The sequence below is a fragment of the Antrostomus carolinensis genome, unplaced genomic scaffold (genome assembly GCF_000700745.2).
Source record: "Antrostomus carolinensis isolate BGI_N321 unplaced genomic scaffold, ASM70074v2 scaffold7403, whole genome shotgun sequence".
Lineage (NCBI taxonomy): Eukaryota > Metazoa > Chordata > Aves > Caprimulgiformes > Caprimulgidae > Antrostomus > Antrostomus carolinensis.
The window spans coordinates 1-17,665 of NW_010305768.1; the positions used below are offsets into that span (position 1 = coordinate 1).

A 17,665-nucleotide genomic window follows, 5' to 3' on the forward strand; every position below is an offset into this window, starting at 1 on the left:
CAGGATAACCCTGAAATCTGGTGTAATCTTTGCTTGAGACTCAATATGGATGTCATTGGTTTCCCCCTTACACTCGTACTCATTACAGGAAAAGAAAGGAACTTTGGCTCTTCGTACGCTGTGCATTCCCTCTTAGTTTCCTGCAGATTTTATGAAATGCTCTATGCTTTAGTGCCACCCTGCTACATCTACCCTGCAACATCTCTCCACAGTGTTGTAGCATGGCTCAAAGTCTGTTGTTTTTCAAGTGATCAAAAAAATCTCTCACTCAGAAGGGTCCGAAAGCATAAAGAAAAGCAGCATGTGAGAAAATGCCTCTTGAGTTACCTCACAGTTTAATTTCTTCTTGCTTAGGCCCTTTTAAGTTAATGAGGTTCTATAGGACAGAGACAAATGCAGGACATAGGACCCCTCAGGGTCCTCCTTGCCTTCCCCACCCTTTAGTTTGTATAATAGGTGGCTACATCTGGGTGCTTGTGCAAGTATTTTACCCTTTTTTGGCCCCGGTCTCGCTTGTGGATTTTATTGAGCTTCTTGGGATGGTTTATTCCTAGTTTGGTAGTCTTGAAAGATTCTAAGCGTTTCCTCATTGTCCTGTGGAAAATCTCCTTGTCTTGTTTCTCATCTTCACTGTGCATGATCTCATGCCGACTGTACAGGTGTTTGTGCTGTGGGCAGGAAGGGAAGACAATATTCATTTATTTGTTTAGAAATACAGCTGGAAGCTCTGAATCAATGCATTCAATCAGTGTCAGGCAATTATTCTATTAAATGTATTATGTATTCTATAAAAAATGTGTTCTATTAAAAAGAATGAAGAAAGACTAGTCTGAGGACTAGTTAATGAAATTACTAAATTAATGAAACTCTTGTTTTTCTTTCTCTTTTTTCACCATGAAGCAGATATAAGTCCAGGAATTTGAAGTACATAAGAGAGACTAACATTCAAGGTAAGCCTCTCCATATAAGTGTCTGAATCCCTTCAGCTGATTCACTCCATTTAATCCTGCTTCAGGCAGGACCTGTATTGGACACAGTTCTGCATTCCCCTGGCCCCAGTGAAATCAAAGGCACTGTGTCTGTTAAAGGAGCAGGTTCATAAATGAGAAAGACTATAGACAAAGAGCCTGTCTTCTTCAAGGGTGCAGATTTTGCAGATGGATTCTTTGAGTTTTGCTCAAGTTTTAGTTCCTAATGTCTCCTACTTTTAGATTGGAAAACAGACCGATGCTAGCTGCCTGCTCTCACCTCCTGCCTGGGTTTATACAGGTACTGTTGCAGGGTGTGATGAGCGACTATGTCTTCTGTGTCCCGGATACTTTTCCTCCTCTGCTCTAAAGCTTGCATGTCAAGGCAAACTGGTCCAGCTTTTTCTCTCCTGAAGAAGAATACAACATAAAAACAGAAGTTTTAAAAATCAGCAATTACTGAAGAGGAAAAAACAAACAAACAAACAAACAGGAAAATGGGGAATGAGAGGGAGAAATGGAGTTTAAAGAAAAAAAGGTCAAAATCAGCTGAATGAAAATGAGTGAGCAAATAACTAATGGAAAATGTGAAAAAGATTATTGTTTTTTGTTTTTCAGATGGGTGTGGCATTAATTTCTCAGTTTACATGACACACAGTCTGTTCAGTGAAGGAGTTAAGGAAGGAGCAATTTTTTTTCCTTGCCTCTCTCCTGACTTTTTCTGGAGCAGCTAGAGAAAAGACATCTTGCCATCTACAGCAGCTGAACAAAAGGCGCGTGAAACAATTCTAATGTGTCTGCTTCATCTTACCAACCTTTACTGCAGAAATTTGTGTGTAAAATGCAGCAGTATAACTGTATGCTTACCTATTTTACGTGGGAGAAAATATTAATTGAAGTTCAGAAAGGTAGTGAATGAAGCCCCTGTAATTTGTATTTTTCAAAATTTATAACACTGTTTCCATTTCCTCACGTATAACATGAAAACCCCACAACACCCCACCCCCAATCACTCCACATTACTTACAGTAAATAAGAGACAGAGCTTTCCACAGTACTTGGGCGCGGGGTGCTGAAATCCACATTTACCATGTTGTCTGTACTTGGAGAACGTATAAATGCCAAGGAACCTCTCCGTTCTCCCTGGCCACAGAAAGAAACAAGACATTATTACAGTTGTAAACACCTAGGGCAGAACATGTATCAGAAAAGGCAGGTAATTTGTGAGGCTGCTGCATGCAGATGGCACAAGAAGCAAGGGAGAAGTTGTATTCAGGTCACAAATACAAACCATTTTTTGGTTTTATGGTTTCTTTATGTTGACTGACATTATCCCAGCGAACAAGGCTAGGAGAAAAAACTATTCCACTCTTGTACATTGATTCTGAAGAGGTGAGTGATTTCTTAGGCCTCAATCTGTTTGCACATTATATCCTTGCACTTTTACAGCCTAACTCCTTTCTCTTCATGACCCTTTCAGGGATGGACCTTTTACTTTGTACCACATTGCAAACCAAATACATAAGGATACCTATGCAGGTTTTTATGACTCAACACATCACTGAACTATCAGTAGTGTTTTCAAAGATACAACACTGAAGTTTTCTGTTCTCTACCAGACTGGAAACAGCATATGTTAAGTGGTGGTAGAAGTCTACAGGACTATTTGAAAGAGGTTATGGCATGAAGAGATGAGATACTGAAGAGATGAGATTTGCTTTCAGTTTTATAACTGGTGTCACAGAAGTGAATTGCTAGAAAAGCTCAGATTTATGTCTTCACAGTTTTCCCCACTGTTTGTGTAATCTCTTGCTTAGGTGGAAATTGGCTGTTGAGTGACATCACGGTTACATAAGATGAACCCATCTATGGATTTGAATCACATCAGAGAGAAATCACATAGCAGGTCTCTACATTTTAAAGTGTAATAAAGAATACACCAAGGAAAATCATATCCCTTGCAGAATATGGAAATAGATTTCTCCAACTTTATCCCCCTTAGATTTTTATATTCATAGAGCAAATCAAACAAATGTTTCCTTTTAGTGCGGTAGCCCACGTACATGCTACAGTATGTGTTAGATCAGGTCAGTGGCATTAAGAAGTACACTCTGGCCTCTCTAGGCAGAAAACTTAAGAAAAAAATCCATAAATGCTGAATCAGCATAATCCTGACAATTTTCTTTACAAAATCTCAAAAGGAAGTATCAGCCTACTCCCCATTTTTCACACTAATATAATTTTTTAATTTCATCTTATTTTCTGAATTCAATATTTGAAATTCCATGTTTTGCTGGAAGAATTGTGCCTGGCTGTAGCTCATCTTAAAATAAAATAAAAGAGGATTATTACTAGTAGTAGTATCAATAGTGTATCAACTAGTAATTGTAGAAATAGTGTTTATTTTAATTAATTAACTGGTATATCATCTAGCTGTGAAAATGAGTTCACTTGGAGATTACGGGCATAGATTATCACTTCAAAGGTCACTGTTTAAAATATTCCATTTAAAACTATCCTCTACACTGTATGAATATTGCATATTTGTGGTGATTTGAACTGGGGTGGCCAGTTTCATACTGAAAAAGATTAGGAATTCTTACACAATCTGTTACAATCTGTTAACTTTGCTCCAGGTATTCCTGCAGAAGGCCAGTAACTTTCCTCCATTCCCTAACATTAAAAATTTCTCCTGTTGCAAGTCTTAAGTTTCTCTAACTTCACAATTCTGTGATTGTTTGATATCTGTAGTATCTCACTTTAACCCTAATTCTGGAAGTGTGGGTGTTATGATTCCACTGAATTAAAGTTACACTTCTCAATTTCTTTTGCATTACTGTGTGTGATCTGGCAGAACGAGATTATCACAGTCAAATGCTTTGGTCATATATCCACACCATGTGGAAAAGAGCTTCCTCAAATCAGATTTGTCACCCCATAGCACCCCTGTTCTGCAGGAGCCAGACTCTGTTGACACATTTAGAAAGACAGTAGTTTTCCTAATCCCTTTGGAATGACAGTATTTTTTCATGCAATGAATATAGAAACAAAGTTTTTTCAGTAAAATCCAACAGAAAAGTTCACTGATGTAAATCCAATATACTCATACTTGGGGATTAGGAGTAATACTGAAAACTCCAGCCACTCAAACAAGTGATATTGAAGGTCAAAACACATTTAGAAAAAAAAAAAAAATCAGAGCAGAAATGAAAATAGTTTTATTTTAGACATTTCCTGCAATGTATAAACTTTAAGTTATATTATAAATTTAAAGGGAAAAAAAAAAAAGTGATGCTATGATCTATCAACAGTTGTTCATAAGTACCTCAGCCACGTAGCTAATTGCATCCTTCAAGTTGAGTTCATGGAAAACGTTAAGGATCTGGTCTCTTGACTTTTGAGCAGACCTTCTCATCAGGATTTTACTGAGGAATCTCCTATCAAAATTGGACCACCTGGTAATTTAAACAAACTGTGTTAATGACAACAGGCTATTTTAGTTCACAGCTTTTTTAGTTTAGCATAAACGATATTTTCCCGAGTTAAGCACTTTCAAAGAAACGGTGGACGTAGCAATGTGAGGGATTTGTGTTTTGAAGCTTTTCAGTTAGCATTTAAGGAAAGTCAAGGAAAAGCCTGCTACAGAGTTAGGCAGCTGTAAAGCAGTTAATAGGTTCACTTACCAAACACCACTACAACAGCAAGAGTGCTATGATTACAGTATCCCATTTCAGAGTCACTAGGACATTTTATACTCTGGGAGATCATGCTACCTCATCTTTCCACTTCTGATTATGCACTGTTGTATTTAATAGCTTCATTCTGAAAGTTTAATTTTCTTTCCTCCTTTGGAAGGCAGTCATGCTTTTACCCAGCTGTATTGTAGGACAGCCAGCCGAGAAAATCAGTTCACAACACCAGTGCCCTTCCTCAAGCACTTACAGAGAGCCTGGTTCATGCCATTGATGTACTTTGGGGGATAAAAGTGATGTGTGTTTTCTGTGATTTATGCTTCCAAGCTTGTCTGATAGTAGGATATCTGCCATTTCATACGTAGGCTCCAGGAGAAAAAGGCTTCTTCACTTTACCTCCTCAAGAGTCCCTCTAAAGGCCATGAGGCAGCTTCGGAGACTACTATTCAAAGTGATTCTATCCATCTTGCCCATTGGCTATTTTGAGTTTACAACTTTTTATTCAGATTGTTGAAACCTTTTTGTTGCTAATCATTATTCACAGAATCGATAACTCTTCCTCTTCTCTAGCCAGAATATCTGACAAGCAGCCTCTAATTCAGGCTGCCACACCTGAGCATGTCAGTGAGGATGCTCGGGGCTGCCATGTCTTTGAGGAAGCAGCACTTTCATGTACAGATAGTCCAAAAGAAGCAGACTTAAGGTGGTCTCATTCAAAATACATTAGTCATCAAACCACACACTCAACCATGAATCTACATTAAGCTACTCTTTCTCCTGTTACTCAGGGAGATTACTTTCTGACATCTAAGAAGTCAAACTGCCACTTTAAAAATATTTAGCTCCATCTTCAAGACAGTATTTCAAAACTGGAGACATATATTCCCCTGTATTATAGCCTGCTGAAATTCATTCCCAAAAACCAAACTAAAAATTTAGACCAAAAGAAAGAGGATGTTCTATTTGGGATGCCTCATGAAAATTCTTCACTGCATAAAGGAACAAAGAGCAAAAGGAAATGAAGGAGACAGTCCCCAAAACTGGGTACAGACAGTGAGTAATTCTGCCTGAGCTCAGATACAACCCAGCTAGTTGTATAGTTATATGAGCATATGCTAAACCTAAGGTAATATACTCAGCTTCTCAGCACAGGTTAGGGGAGTACTCTGCAGAAAGCTAACACAACCCCACGGCTTTTGGATTGGGACTGACATGTTGAGTCAGCAGGATGTGAGCAGGTCAGAACTGTGACTGTCTGCACACATGAAATGACCTAACTCCAGGGAGAGAAGAACTGCCTAACCTTAAGTAACACTCTAAAAATGTCCAGATTTAATGTCCTCTTTCACGTTTATTCATCTAGATTATGGAAATTTGCCCGTCACAATGGTAACTCTTCATGGGTACTTTAAAGAAAAGGGTGTCTGTATCTTCCAGCTGAGCAATGTTACTTCTCTCGAGATGAATCAACTAGAAACAGGATGATGGAAATGATCCATAATTTTCATTATCAGTTTCAAACTAATAGGCTTAAACTATCTGAGCCCTTTCAAAGCACCCTCTGCCATCCCTTTCAGAGGCATTGAACACATCCTTTGTAGAAATAGGATAAACTAGCACAGTCAGAGTTGAGCTTTTTTTAGCATCTCCACACACCAATAACATTCATGAAATGGAGTAATACAGAGGAGGACCAACATTAACATTTTAGGTTAAATCTTGTGCAAATGGCCAGTTCTCAAATCTTGAGAGAAGCTGATCCCTGGATGTGAACTGAGGCATTTGCAAAGGCCTGATCTGAACTGTGGAAGAAAAATAAGAGATTCCAATTGTAGGGGACAAAAATAAATTATTTGCTATATTGCCAGTATTTTCAGTATACAACCTTTTAAACTACATTTGACATCCTTGCTGGCCTTAAACTCACAGGCTTAAGAAGTCATAATTGACAGATAAGATTTCCTAGCAGTATTTCAACATCCAAGTTAGTTATGACTTACTTGTCTCTCAGATAATTATGTCCTATTTGTCCAGAAATGTCTTCTATAGCAGAAAGAATGTGATCAAAGGCCTAGGAAAGTGAAAGTGGAATTAATATCTTTACAGAAATAAAAGGCATAATTAGAAAATAGCTCTATGTCCCATTTACAGAAATACTAACTACTATATATTTTTATTTAAAGGTCCTGAGCTTTCTAACCAGTCCTTTACAAATTCACTAACTATTCTTGAACTACAAGTGTCTCAAAAGGTACTTACACCCCTATTTTAACGTTAGATTTTAAAATTCTTTTTATCAACTCATTTTACCATCTCCATTTCTACCCTATGAAGAACATCAGCCACTGTTAGTGTTGGTGATTAAATAAGTTACAAAATTTCTCCAGTGTTTCTTGTTAGACTTTTGAGGAATCCACGCTTCCCTCAGAGCAGGAGTAGGCACTGTTCTTTTGATATCTAGGGCAAAATCCCATCCTGGGTATACTGGATGGCTGATAGAAATCCTAAGGTGTATAACGATGTGGGGTTGGAACTGGATGATCTTTAAGGTCCCTTCCGACCCAAACCATTCTATGATTCTATGATTCAAACCAAGGCAGCTGCAGGTAGAATTTGGTCTTTTTCTGTACATAGTTGTTAACATTTCACTCTGAACAGTGGAGTGGGGATTACCGCAGAATCTACAGCATGCACAGTTTAGAACAACTGTGGGTGATATGGGTTATTCCTGAATATATTAATTACTGCCTCAGGAGATATCTGACATGGGAGTGGAGAAACTTATTTCTATAAGTTGTCTCCCTCCTACTCCTTGAGAACAGACAGTGCTGCCTCTCTCTGAAGGCTGCAGTTTATACAGGTCTAGGAGCACTGTGTCTCCTGAAACAAAATGTGCTAGAATATTCTAGGAAGTGTTGAATCAGTACAAAGAACTTTTCAAAGCGTTAGGATTAACATTCCTGCTCAGACTGCAAAAATCAGCCTGCACTACTGACTGTCACGTAAGGGTGCACCCCCTAAATGCAGACACACTGTCTTTTTTTCACCTGAGGGAAGAATCCTGATTTTCAAATACTAAAATGTTTGGATGGAATGGCAATTTGAATTATTGGATAACAAAAGCATAAAGTATTTATTCTGTAGTCTGTCAAAGAATTCCTGAGAAACAAACCCTGTCCGTCACTGAAGTTGTTGATTCACTTCAGGTATCTTCCAACAGGAAAACAGACAGGATTAGAAGCTCATACAAGAACGTGTTAAAATACTCACTGCAAGATAGCTGCATAAATCTGAAAAGTGTATGAATTAAAGAAGGCCATGATAGACGTCTTCTAATCTTCTGTACTTTAACCTATATTTCTCTCAAAAATGTAAGTTTTCTTTTACTGAATGAAAACTTTGTGATGTTGAGTGAAAGTGAATTGGAAGAGATCATGTTTCAAAATCTTTTAAAAGGTTAAAGAAACACAGGTACACACAGCATTAACACTGAACTAAAACTATTACTATTAACCTGGAATTTCAGCATATCATTAATATCTGTGCTGGGCAGTAGACTACCTTTCTATGTAATACTCAAACTACAAAGCCTGCGTTCATATCTTTTCTGTAAATAAACAATATTTAAGATGGAAAAATAAACTTTGTTCCAGATGCTTTGCCCTAATCACGTCCTCCTCTTTTAGGTGAAGAGAAAGAAGCATATTCCAGTCATGCTGTTTCTCCAGCCCCATTGAATTCTTAAGTGAAAGACCAGAACCTCCGTTTGACTATCCCCCTTCTTACGACTCAACCCAAAGACAAATTACTGCCTATAGGTAACTTTTGACATATTTGAAGGATTTTGCACTTGAAATATGATTCTCCCCTCCCTTCAAAAAAGAAATTTTTCTGTAATTTTTTTTTTTTTTCATCTTAAGGCACTCTATAAAAATACAAAAGATACCATAGTTTTGTTTAAAAATATCTTACTCTGCCATGAAGTTTCTCATTCAGTTTTGGCTCTCTGTGTTCAGTTTTCTTCACTTTCAGCCATTGTACCAAAGGCTTGATAGTCAGTCCCTAAGGATTGAGACATGATAATAAATGGTTAGGAATTATCTTAGACTTCCTGCCAGCTGATCACTGAAATACAGCATTTTGGTATGTTACATGGCGATTCTCATACTTCCTCAGTTGATCTCTGTCCCCTTCAGAAGATAAAATAATGCATCTCCTGTTACAAAGTTCTGAAAAGACACTAACCAGTGGAAAAATGTATATTCTATAAGAAAAATATGATAGTGGAAGGGTTAAAGTGTTTCCTAAACCATTGAATGAGGTATTTTAGCAACCTGGTCTAGTGGAAGGTGTCCCTGCTGATGGCAGGGCGGTTGGAACTGGATGAGCTTTAAGGTCCCTTCCAATCCAAACCATTCTATCATTCTGTGATTTTCTATATGTATCAGAAGTTTGTGAACACAATTAAACATTCCCCAATGAATGTGAGAAAAAAATCCAAGCTGGTATATATTGACATATCCATTTAAATTAATGTTGTTTTTTCCATCCAGAAAGTGCTGGTTTGTCTGGATGCTAAATACTTTCTTGTCCCCCTGCTTACTGTTATATTTTAAAACAGGGACTTAGGCTTAGGTAGATCAGCTTCATGACTGTATTTACCCATAAAAAGGACTGTTCCCTATAGTTATTCACATGAGGTGAAGGATGTTTAATCAGATATTAACTTGAGCACTATTAATACCAAGCAGCTAAGACGGAACATTTTTTAGCACAGAGGAAATTGTGTTTTGTCCCTTGTGGTGCCTTATGAAAACATAAAATAGGATCCTTGTTACTAAAATTACAAATTCAATTATGCTTTCAGTTCAGTGAAACAATAGGCAACCTTCAGCTCAGAACTGCTTTAAGCATTCAGTACTTTTGGGGACTCCTTCTCCTTGCAAGAAGCATGCTTAAAAAGTTGAATTACCTGGAAAATAACAGTGAAAAACACAACAATGATAGTTGTGCTGACAAACAGGTTTTTGTCTCTCACTTTGTTCCCATCCAGAAGTACAACCAGAGCAAAAGCAACCGCTCCACGTAGTCCACCATATGACATTACCACTTGGTCTATTATCTCCAACTGGACCATTCTGTAGTGGTTAAGAATCCATGTCTGTAAAACTACACCTATAAAAAACAAATGTCAGCACGTCTACAAGTACCTTTATGAAACATCAATATCCCAACAGTGCGTAACAGAAACAGTACCACCAGGCTGCTTTCATTAAAAAATCTCCACACCATCTACTTCTCCCTCTGTTGCTACACTGCCAAGGAGGGCAGGTCCACTTGGTACCTTCCCCTTTACGTTTAACCAAAGGAATTAGGTGAAGCTTCTCCCAGGAGCTCTTCCAAGAGTGCTGTGCTCTGGTTTTGGCACCACTGCTCTGTGCTGACCTTTGGAATTCCCAGCTGAGAAAGACCAGAATTTCCAGCACCATAGCCAGTGATAGGCACAGGGTCTTTGAACAGAAGGAGAAACTGGTTGGAACAGTGTTGATTTAGGGAGTAAGGGTGGTACTCTTTACAAATCACTAAAAATGACATTTGTGTCATTGTCTTATGGAGGGTTGTGTAGTTTTGCTGACATTGTATGGGTGAGATGCTGCCTGCTGTGGAAGACCTAGAGCTCTAGGAATTACAATGTCTCCCAGAGGAGAGGAAAAGGAAAAGGAAAAGGAAAAGGAAAATATTCTTCCCCACTCCTGAGCCTGGCACAGGAGAGAGTATGGGAGCTGTAATTATGTAAGGCCCAGTATCATCAAGTCTTTAGTAATTTATCAATGTCTAAGCTCAATTACTTTAATGGATGCGTATTGTTATTGCTGAATATTTACTATTTAATTATTGATCGCGCTCGTTACGGGATTGTTACCCACTTATTCCAGGAATACAAGTAGTGACAAAGTCAAGATACTGAAAACTTGTTTAAACACCTCGTGCATGTCAGCAGTTACTGAGAGATGGCTAAATGAACAATGGTTACAGACTGTTTAGAAAGGAGGACATGGGGCTAGGCCCTTCCTTCAGCTCAGGAATCTCTAGATGGAATAAGAATATGGAGTCTAGGAAACCTGGCAGCTAGATAGATACATTACTTTTTCTTTGAATTTAATTCCAGACAAACAGGCAAAAAAACCTGTTTAATTTATTCCCAGATGTAAGTACATACACCAAATCACTATGCATGTTACCCTCTAGAAGTCCTTCATTCTATGCTTTTTTTGTGTGTGTGATTTTAGCCCCTTTGCTATTTCACAAAACAGTGATTAAATTGTAGAACTACATAGTTGGGTAAGTTGTCGTTGGTATTTTGAAATGTTTGCAAACTTATATAAGCCCAGTAAATTGACAGTAAGTAATCCCTACCTGACACAGTCTTATTTACTCAGTTTTCCACCAGTCCCTGAGAATTATTTCTTAAGTAAGTCAGAGAACCTGCGGGGTAATTGTGGATGGTCTTACATCACTGTGTGTCTCAAACCCGAAGTCAACCAGAAAATTAGCTTAAGACAATCTCTTTATTACCAAATTGAAAGACCTGAAGGAAAGAGATGGCTGACAGGACTCACATCTTTTGTTAAGCTGCAAGTTAAAGAACAAAGTCCATTTCACTCGTAGATTTTGCCAACACCATGTGCTGGGTTAACAAAGGTTAGATTCGTGTTAACTGCTGGTCTAGTCATATCCTCACACATCATCAAAAGTGAAATCCTACTATACTTTCAGCATATGATGAAGCTTACTGCAGAGATCTACCCTCTTAACCCAAAACCAACCATAAATGCAACTAAAATAAATTTAATATTTTAAAAGTCTAAACATCTTTTTTTTTTTTTTCTTTCCCCCTGAGAAGAGAATGCGATTGCATCAACAATACAATGCAAAGACAGGAAGAAGATCATCCCCTTACCAATAACTCTATATACTGAGATGAAGACCAGAGTCAACAAAATAAAAGCTGTATTCCACGTCCAGATGTCTGGATTTACAGCTGAAATTCCCAGGAACATGAAGATAATAGTTTCTGCTCCACTGGCCATCATTTTCATGGTATATCTTACAGTTGTAGAAGATTGTTCAGATATGTTAGCCTTGACATATTTCTGACAGCAGATGCCACAGAAAGTTATCCTGGGGGGGGGGGGGGGGAAAGAAGTAATTGTTCAGAAAATATTTGTTGTAACATTTACTATTATTTCCATTTGTCTGTCATATAGTGATAAAAACACGTTATTAATTCCTAAGAAAAAATACACTCAGGAGCCATTGTGTTGTCTAATCTAGGTAAAAAGCATATCTCAAGCATTCAACCTGAGGTGACCCCAAGAGGTCTGAAGGTAGCGTTTCATTAGATCGCAACAAACCTTAATTCTCTTCAGCTTACCATACTGCTTTACATGCAAAATGTTAAATCTTACTTCCGTTAGACATAAACTAACGATCTGCTTGCAGTAAGATTTTCAGATCTTGAATATACTCACTGAGGAATCTACAAACATGACAAGCAAAACTGAGAAGAAAGATATGCCAGGAATCAATGGATATTAAAAGAAGGAAGACCACAGAGGTACCCAAGCCAAAACAGGCAAGATTTAGGCAACCAGGCCAGTTAAGACAGTGAGCACAGCAAATAATGGACCTTCATATAATGCCTTGGGAAAATATTGGATTAATTACAAATTAACAGGGAAAGATGTCAAGAAAAATGGACAACTATTAGGTATTGAAGTATTATTAATCACAAAGAGGAGAGAGTCATGTCTCTGATTTTGCAAAGGAAGCTCTCGGGTTGCAGAGCAGACACTAGAAAGCTTGCATTCCTTTTCAAGGCTGAATGACAACATTTGCAAACTGCAATCTACTCCAGTGTGAAGATAGCATAAGCTTCCTGAGTGTCATATCCTGTACCTGTCCTATATAGCTTAGGTCTTTCTTTTCAATGTTTTTAAAAACCATGTTCCCTTCTCAGCCCCTTCCCAGGCAGTAAGGAGAAAATACTTACGCAAGGATAGCGGAAAGAGAAAGCATCTCCGCTGTGAGGTAGGACAGGTAGGAAATGATAAACACAAATCCAGGTTCAATGATTCTCACATGCTTGGTGAAACGACTGACCAGTGAGAGCAGGAACGCAAAGAAAATGCCAACCAGTGTCCCACCCAGGCTCACCACAAAGAACGACACTGAAAAACAAAACCACGCACAGCTTAAAACAGTAGAAACGTAATGGTTTGAAAAAGTTCTCTTCTATTGTGTGGTCAGCATATCAGAGAAAATTTTGGAGGAAACATCAGAAATTATTTCTAAAATGCACCATTAATTGTTTTTGAGCACTTGGTATGTGAGTGCAGCATTCTGTAGAAAAAAACAAGGTTACTTTCTGTTGAGTCTCATCATTTTAGGCTTATTCAAAACCCAGGACATTTCTCTGAACATTTTTTTCTTCATGTTCTGTATTACAGAATATGCCAAAGTCACTGTTGAAACATTGATTTGTAAGATAATGTAGTATCATGTCATGCTTGGAATGGGCAATAATGACTAAATTTTTATGTAAATAACATTTCTTGATAGTCACTGGCAAGTGTTACTGGATGACAATCAGTGATAAGGAGTGAGAAAGCCCATATGCAATCTCAATTTTCCTGGAATGCAGGGAGAGCACAGGCTGAAACTAAGAATATTTTATTAAAACCAAAGAAAAAATATATATATAGCTGTCAAGTTTGATGGTCTTAACAACTGAACTCCACATCTGCTGCTGACTGTCCTCAGAAAAAAACAAATCTGATTTAAGTTTCCCACGTATTCGGGAATATTCACTTAATATTTTTCTTAAAGATATTCATCCATGCCACAGGAGTGTGGGAACATAAGTGACAAGGGAAAAGGATGAAAATAACAGTTACTAATAGCACAATAATAATGTTTTGTTTAAAAGTCTGCATATGTACATCAATTATGTGATACGCAATTCAATTCTACGCACCTATGCCTTTGACACATTCAATCCCCGTCACATTCTCTGGACCTATTGTAACAAAAGATTCAAACACATTGTACAGCACCTGAAAAGAAAAGTAGACTAACTTAATATTTGCTCCTGAATTAATCCTATTAAAAGAATCTCATTATGGCCCTAACATTATTAATTCTGAAATTAGGTATGACTGAGGGAAATTCTGTGTGGAGTGAGAAGATTTTTGAATTTTTTCAAAATGGACAAAAATGTAGTGGAGCAAGAAGAAACAAAAATTTAAAAAAAATCCCCAACTTCCCATTTCTTATTTCAATTTGATTTCTGTCTCTAAGAAGCATTGTTACATCTAGGTGTGTTTCCTAAAGCACTTCTCACTCTAAAATCCAGGTATTTGGTGGATTTATTTAATCACCTGTATAAGATAAAGAAAATACTTAATAGGATAATAAGATGCTAATAATAAAATACTGGATTGAAATACATTGAACATATGTAAAATAAGTTGAATATAGAAGAGAATAAACTATAATAATTGCACTAAAGCTTTTAAAATAATTGTCTCGCAGCGCTGAAAGAATTCATCTTATCCATACCCCTGCCTAAGGAGGTTTGTGCAAGCATCATTCTTGACACTTGCCTGTCTAATCTACTCTTCATTCCTCCAGGGATGGGAGAACCTTACTATGGCTCTCTTGGCTTTCCTGGTTGCAGTTAAGCTTGTGAATTCTTATCATATTTACCCCAGTCAGGGCATACAGGTCACTTTGTTCTGTAACAGTAGTCTTTTTCATATCTGCATGTAAAGAATGCTACACCATCGACTTTCTTCTGTCCTCCAGGCTTTCCTTTTTCAAGGTAAGAACTTCAGTTGTTTCAAACTTTCTCACAGGCTGTATTTGCTGACCCTAGATCATGCTTACTCTTCTCTTCCAGATTTTCTCCAACAAATAATCAAACTGTCTTTTATTTACGTGGTGAGTGTTCATCTTAATTTAACAGTAACAAAAACTCCTTTCTTTCTGAAAGCTGCTGATGTCAATACTCGAGTTCATCAAGGGTTTATTTTAATATTTTTTTCTAGTAACACCCCAAAAGTACTGATGAGACTGATACCTAAAGGCAATTAGGTTTCTCTGGAGGCCCCAAAAGGCATTTTTCAAACTGAAAAGTGAACAGTTAGGCTGCTGCCAAGTGACCTTGCTGCCTTGGTTGCAAAAAATTACATCACTGAGCCTGGGGAGTATGTCTTATCCTCCTTTGGAGATATGCAGGAACAGGAAATGATCCAAGAAAGGAATTGAAGCTCTATAACAACTCAGTTGCATAGCATCTTTCTGCCATGGGACTTCCCTACCCACTAGCACTGTACTAGAAAACGATTGACTATTTTATTCTGCGAAAAATTGTGTATGAAAAGAAAGCTGTTTCAATCAAAATAAAAACATTGCTTGAAATTTGGGGTTCTTTTAAGTCTATTAAAGTCTATTAAGTTTTTCTTTTCTTTGTGAAAGAAAAAAAGCCAGAGATTAGCATGTTACCAAAAAAACCCAAACCAAACCAGAAACTTTCTAAAGTGGCCCACAGTTTTTCCTCTAATTGGCTCTTTGTTATTATACATCTGTTTGAAAACCATCTGATTTAAGTAAAAGAGAGGGAACAGGCATAAGCACTTTGGCAAGTGTTCTCTCTCTCACTCTGTGTAACAGAGGTATGCTTATAAATCGTGGGCATAACAGAAATATGAAGAAAAGAGTATGTGCATTAAAAAACAACAGCAAAGAAAGGGCTTCAAATCCCTGGAACTAATTTCAGTGTCATGAAAGCCCTACTGAAACAGCAAAGGCAAATAAAACACGCACACTTGAAACTTCATTTTAAATGCTTTTATGCTCAAGCAACCCAGGACTGCATATTTTTTTGTGACTTACAGGCTCCAAATAGCTTTCATGCTCAAACATTTAAACTTTGTAATACAGTGTTTGTAAGCAAGCCAGAGAACACCACGACCTACGCTACACCAGCCCAGGAGTAGACACATGCAGATGATCCAGTATTTCAGTTAAGGGGAAAATATACTTTGGAAGAAACCGTCTAGAGTTTGGGTGACTTTAGGATATAGAATTTACTTACCACAGTTACAGCATCGTTCAGAAGTGATTCTCCAAAAACAATGATGAAAAGAACTTCATTGACATGGACTTCTTCAAAGACTGCCAGAACAGCTACAGGATCCACAGCAGCAATTAAGCTGCCAAACAGGAGGAAGTCCAGCAGTCCACTATTCAGGTGGCCTTCAAAACCAAAGCAAACAAAGTGTAAGCAGAGTCAGCTCTGCATTATCTATAGAAATGTCAGACTGGGATACTACAGGTAGTGCAAAATCCTTGAGCACAGGGATCCTAAGGCATCAGCTGGAAAGCATGGCACAGAAATGACTTATCTCAGGATAACTAAGAACTGACAAGAGGGTAAGAGGAATATACCAGTATTCCTGAAGTAAACATTCCAAAATACTTCATGCCACAGGCCAGATTGGACTCTCTGTGCAGTTAAACACCACTTGTGGCTTCCTTATTCAAGTAGACATTCATTGATAGATGCAGTTAAGCCACTTGTTCCCAAATTATGATTCATGAGGGCACTGCTAAATTGCCCACAAGTGGACCATAAAAACAGAGGAAGGACTAAAATGTATCTCAATGTGCTTGTATTGTAGCCCCCGCAAGGAATTTTGGCCATGTTTTCAAAAGTTTTGGAACTACAAAACTCTGGTGACAAAGTAACCCAGTATTTATTTAATTTTTTTAAATCTTCTTTTAGTTCTTAAAGTTGTTTTGCTCAGTTATGCAAGCAGACTGAGACAAGCATCACCACATTTTAAGAGCAGAGGGAAAGGGAGAATCACAAAGATCACTTTGCTCAACTTCCTGAGCATCCTGCAAAGTTTACCCTTTTCATGCAATCAAGAGTGGTATCCCAGTCATTTTTTCTGGGGAACAGATTTTTCAAAGCGTAGAGAACTTGAAAATTCCCTTTGTGTTCATTAATGGATGGAGGAGGAAGCAAGGTTCAGTAAGAGGTGATGAAGCCCAGAATTATATGAGGAAGAGCAAAGAAGGAATATGTTGAGAATTCATTCATTAGAACACAGTGCAGAGGCCCATGCCTAAAATTAAGAGATAGTTGTATTAGGCATGATTTCAACAGGTGAGGGAGAAATCCATCTGATTTAATGGTTTGGAAGCATGAGTCAGACAATGACAGTCAGTAGCCACAGCCCAAGGATCAATATCACAGAATCACAGAATGTTGGGGATTGGAAGGGACCTCGAAAGATCATCAAGTCCAATCCCCCTACTAGAGCAGGAACACTTAGATGAGATCACACAGGAAGGTGTCCAGGCGGGTCTTGAATGTCTCCAGAGAAGGAGACTCCACACCCTCCCTGGGAAGCCTGTAATATCGCCTGTAAGATACTTCCAGAGCAACATGGCCATTCCTCTAGCAAGAACTCTTAGGAGATCTTGCTGACGTGTTGGGAGGTCAGCACAATGTATTTAGATTAGTAAGTATGTGTCATGTAGATATTTTAAAGTCCTACTTAGCTTTGCTGGAGAATGACATAGTTTTAATCAGGGACAGGCTTCTCTGTCCTTTTCCATAGCTGAAATTAGAACTGTAGTAGGTGATGATATGTCTTGATGGTAAAGACAGGTCCTCATAGTATATCAATTAATGCTCATTCTAAACAGTTAAATTTGCCAGTTTATTGTGTGCCTTTTGCACAACACAACATACCCCCTGTAGTCTCACAACTCACAGCCACTCACTCTGTCCTCGATCTTGGCACTGGTTGCTGAGACCAGATGGGCAGAGCAGCACACTGTACCTGTACTGCTCTCAGCAGCACTCAGGTGTCCCCTGAATGCACTTTCTAGAACTTACTAACTGTCCTGGTTTTGCTAGGATGGAGTTAA

At 38.1% G+C, this 17,665-nt stretch overlaps 1 protein-coding gene across 1 annotated transcript; it reads right to left on the bottom strand.

Moving 5' to 3' along the window:
- Positions 1–491: 491 nt before the first annotated feature.
- SLC9A3 (solute carrier family 9 member A3) lies at positions 492–16,207 on the bottom strand (the record flags this gene model as incomplete). The annotated part of the gene is made up of 12 exons (XM_010164873.1): positions 16,173–16,207; positions 15,819–15,981; positions 13,698–13,776; positions 12,714–12,891; positions 11,622–11,842; positions 9,633–9,835; positions 8,633–8,722; positions 6,661–6,731; positions 4,294–4,423; positions 1,996–2,111; positions 1,249–1,378; positions 492–668 (listed from the first exon to the last, which is right to left on the bottom strand). Coding segments are annotated over exons 1-12 (1,593 nt in total), but the record flags the coding sequence as incomplete, so codon positions are not given.
- Positions 16,208–17,665: the final 1,458 nt, after the last annotated feature.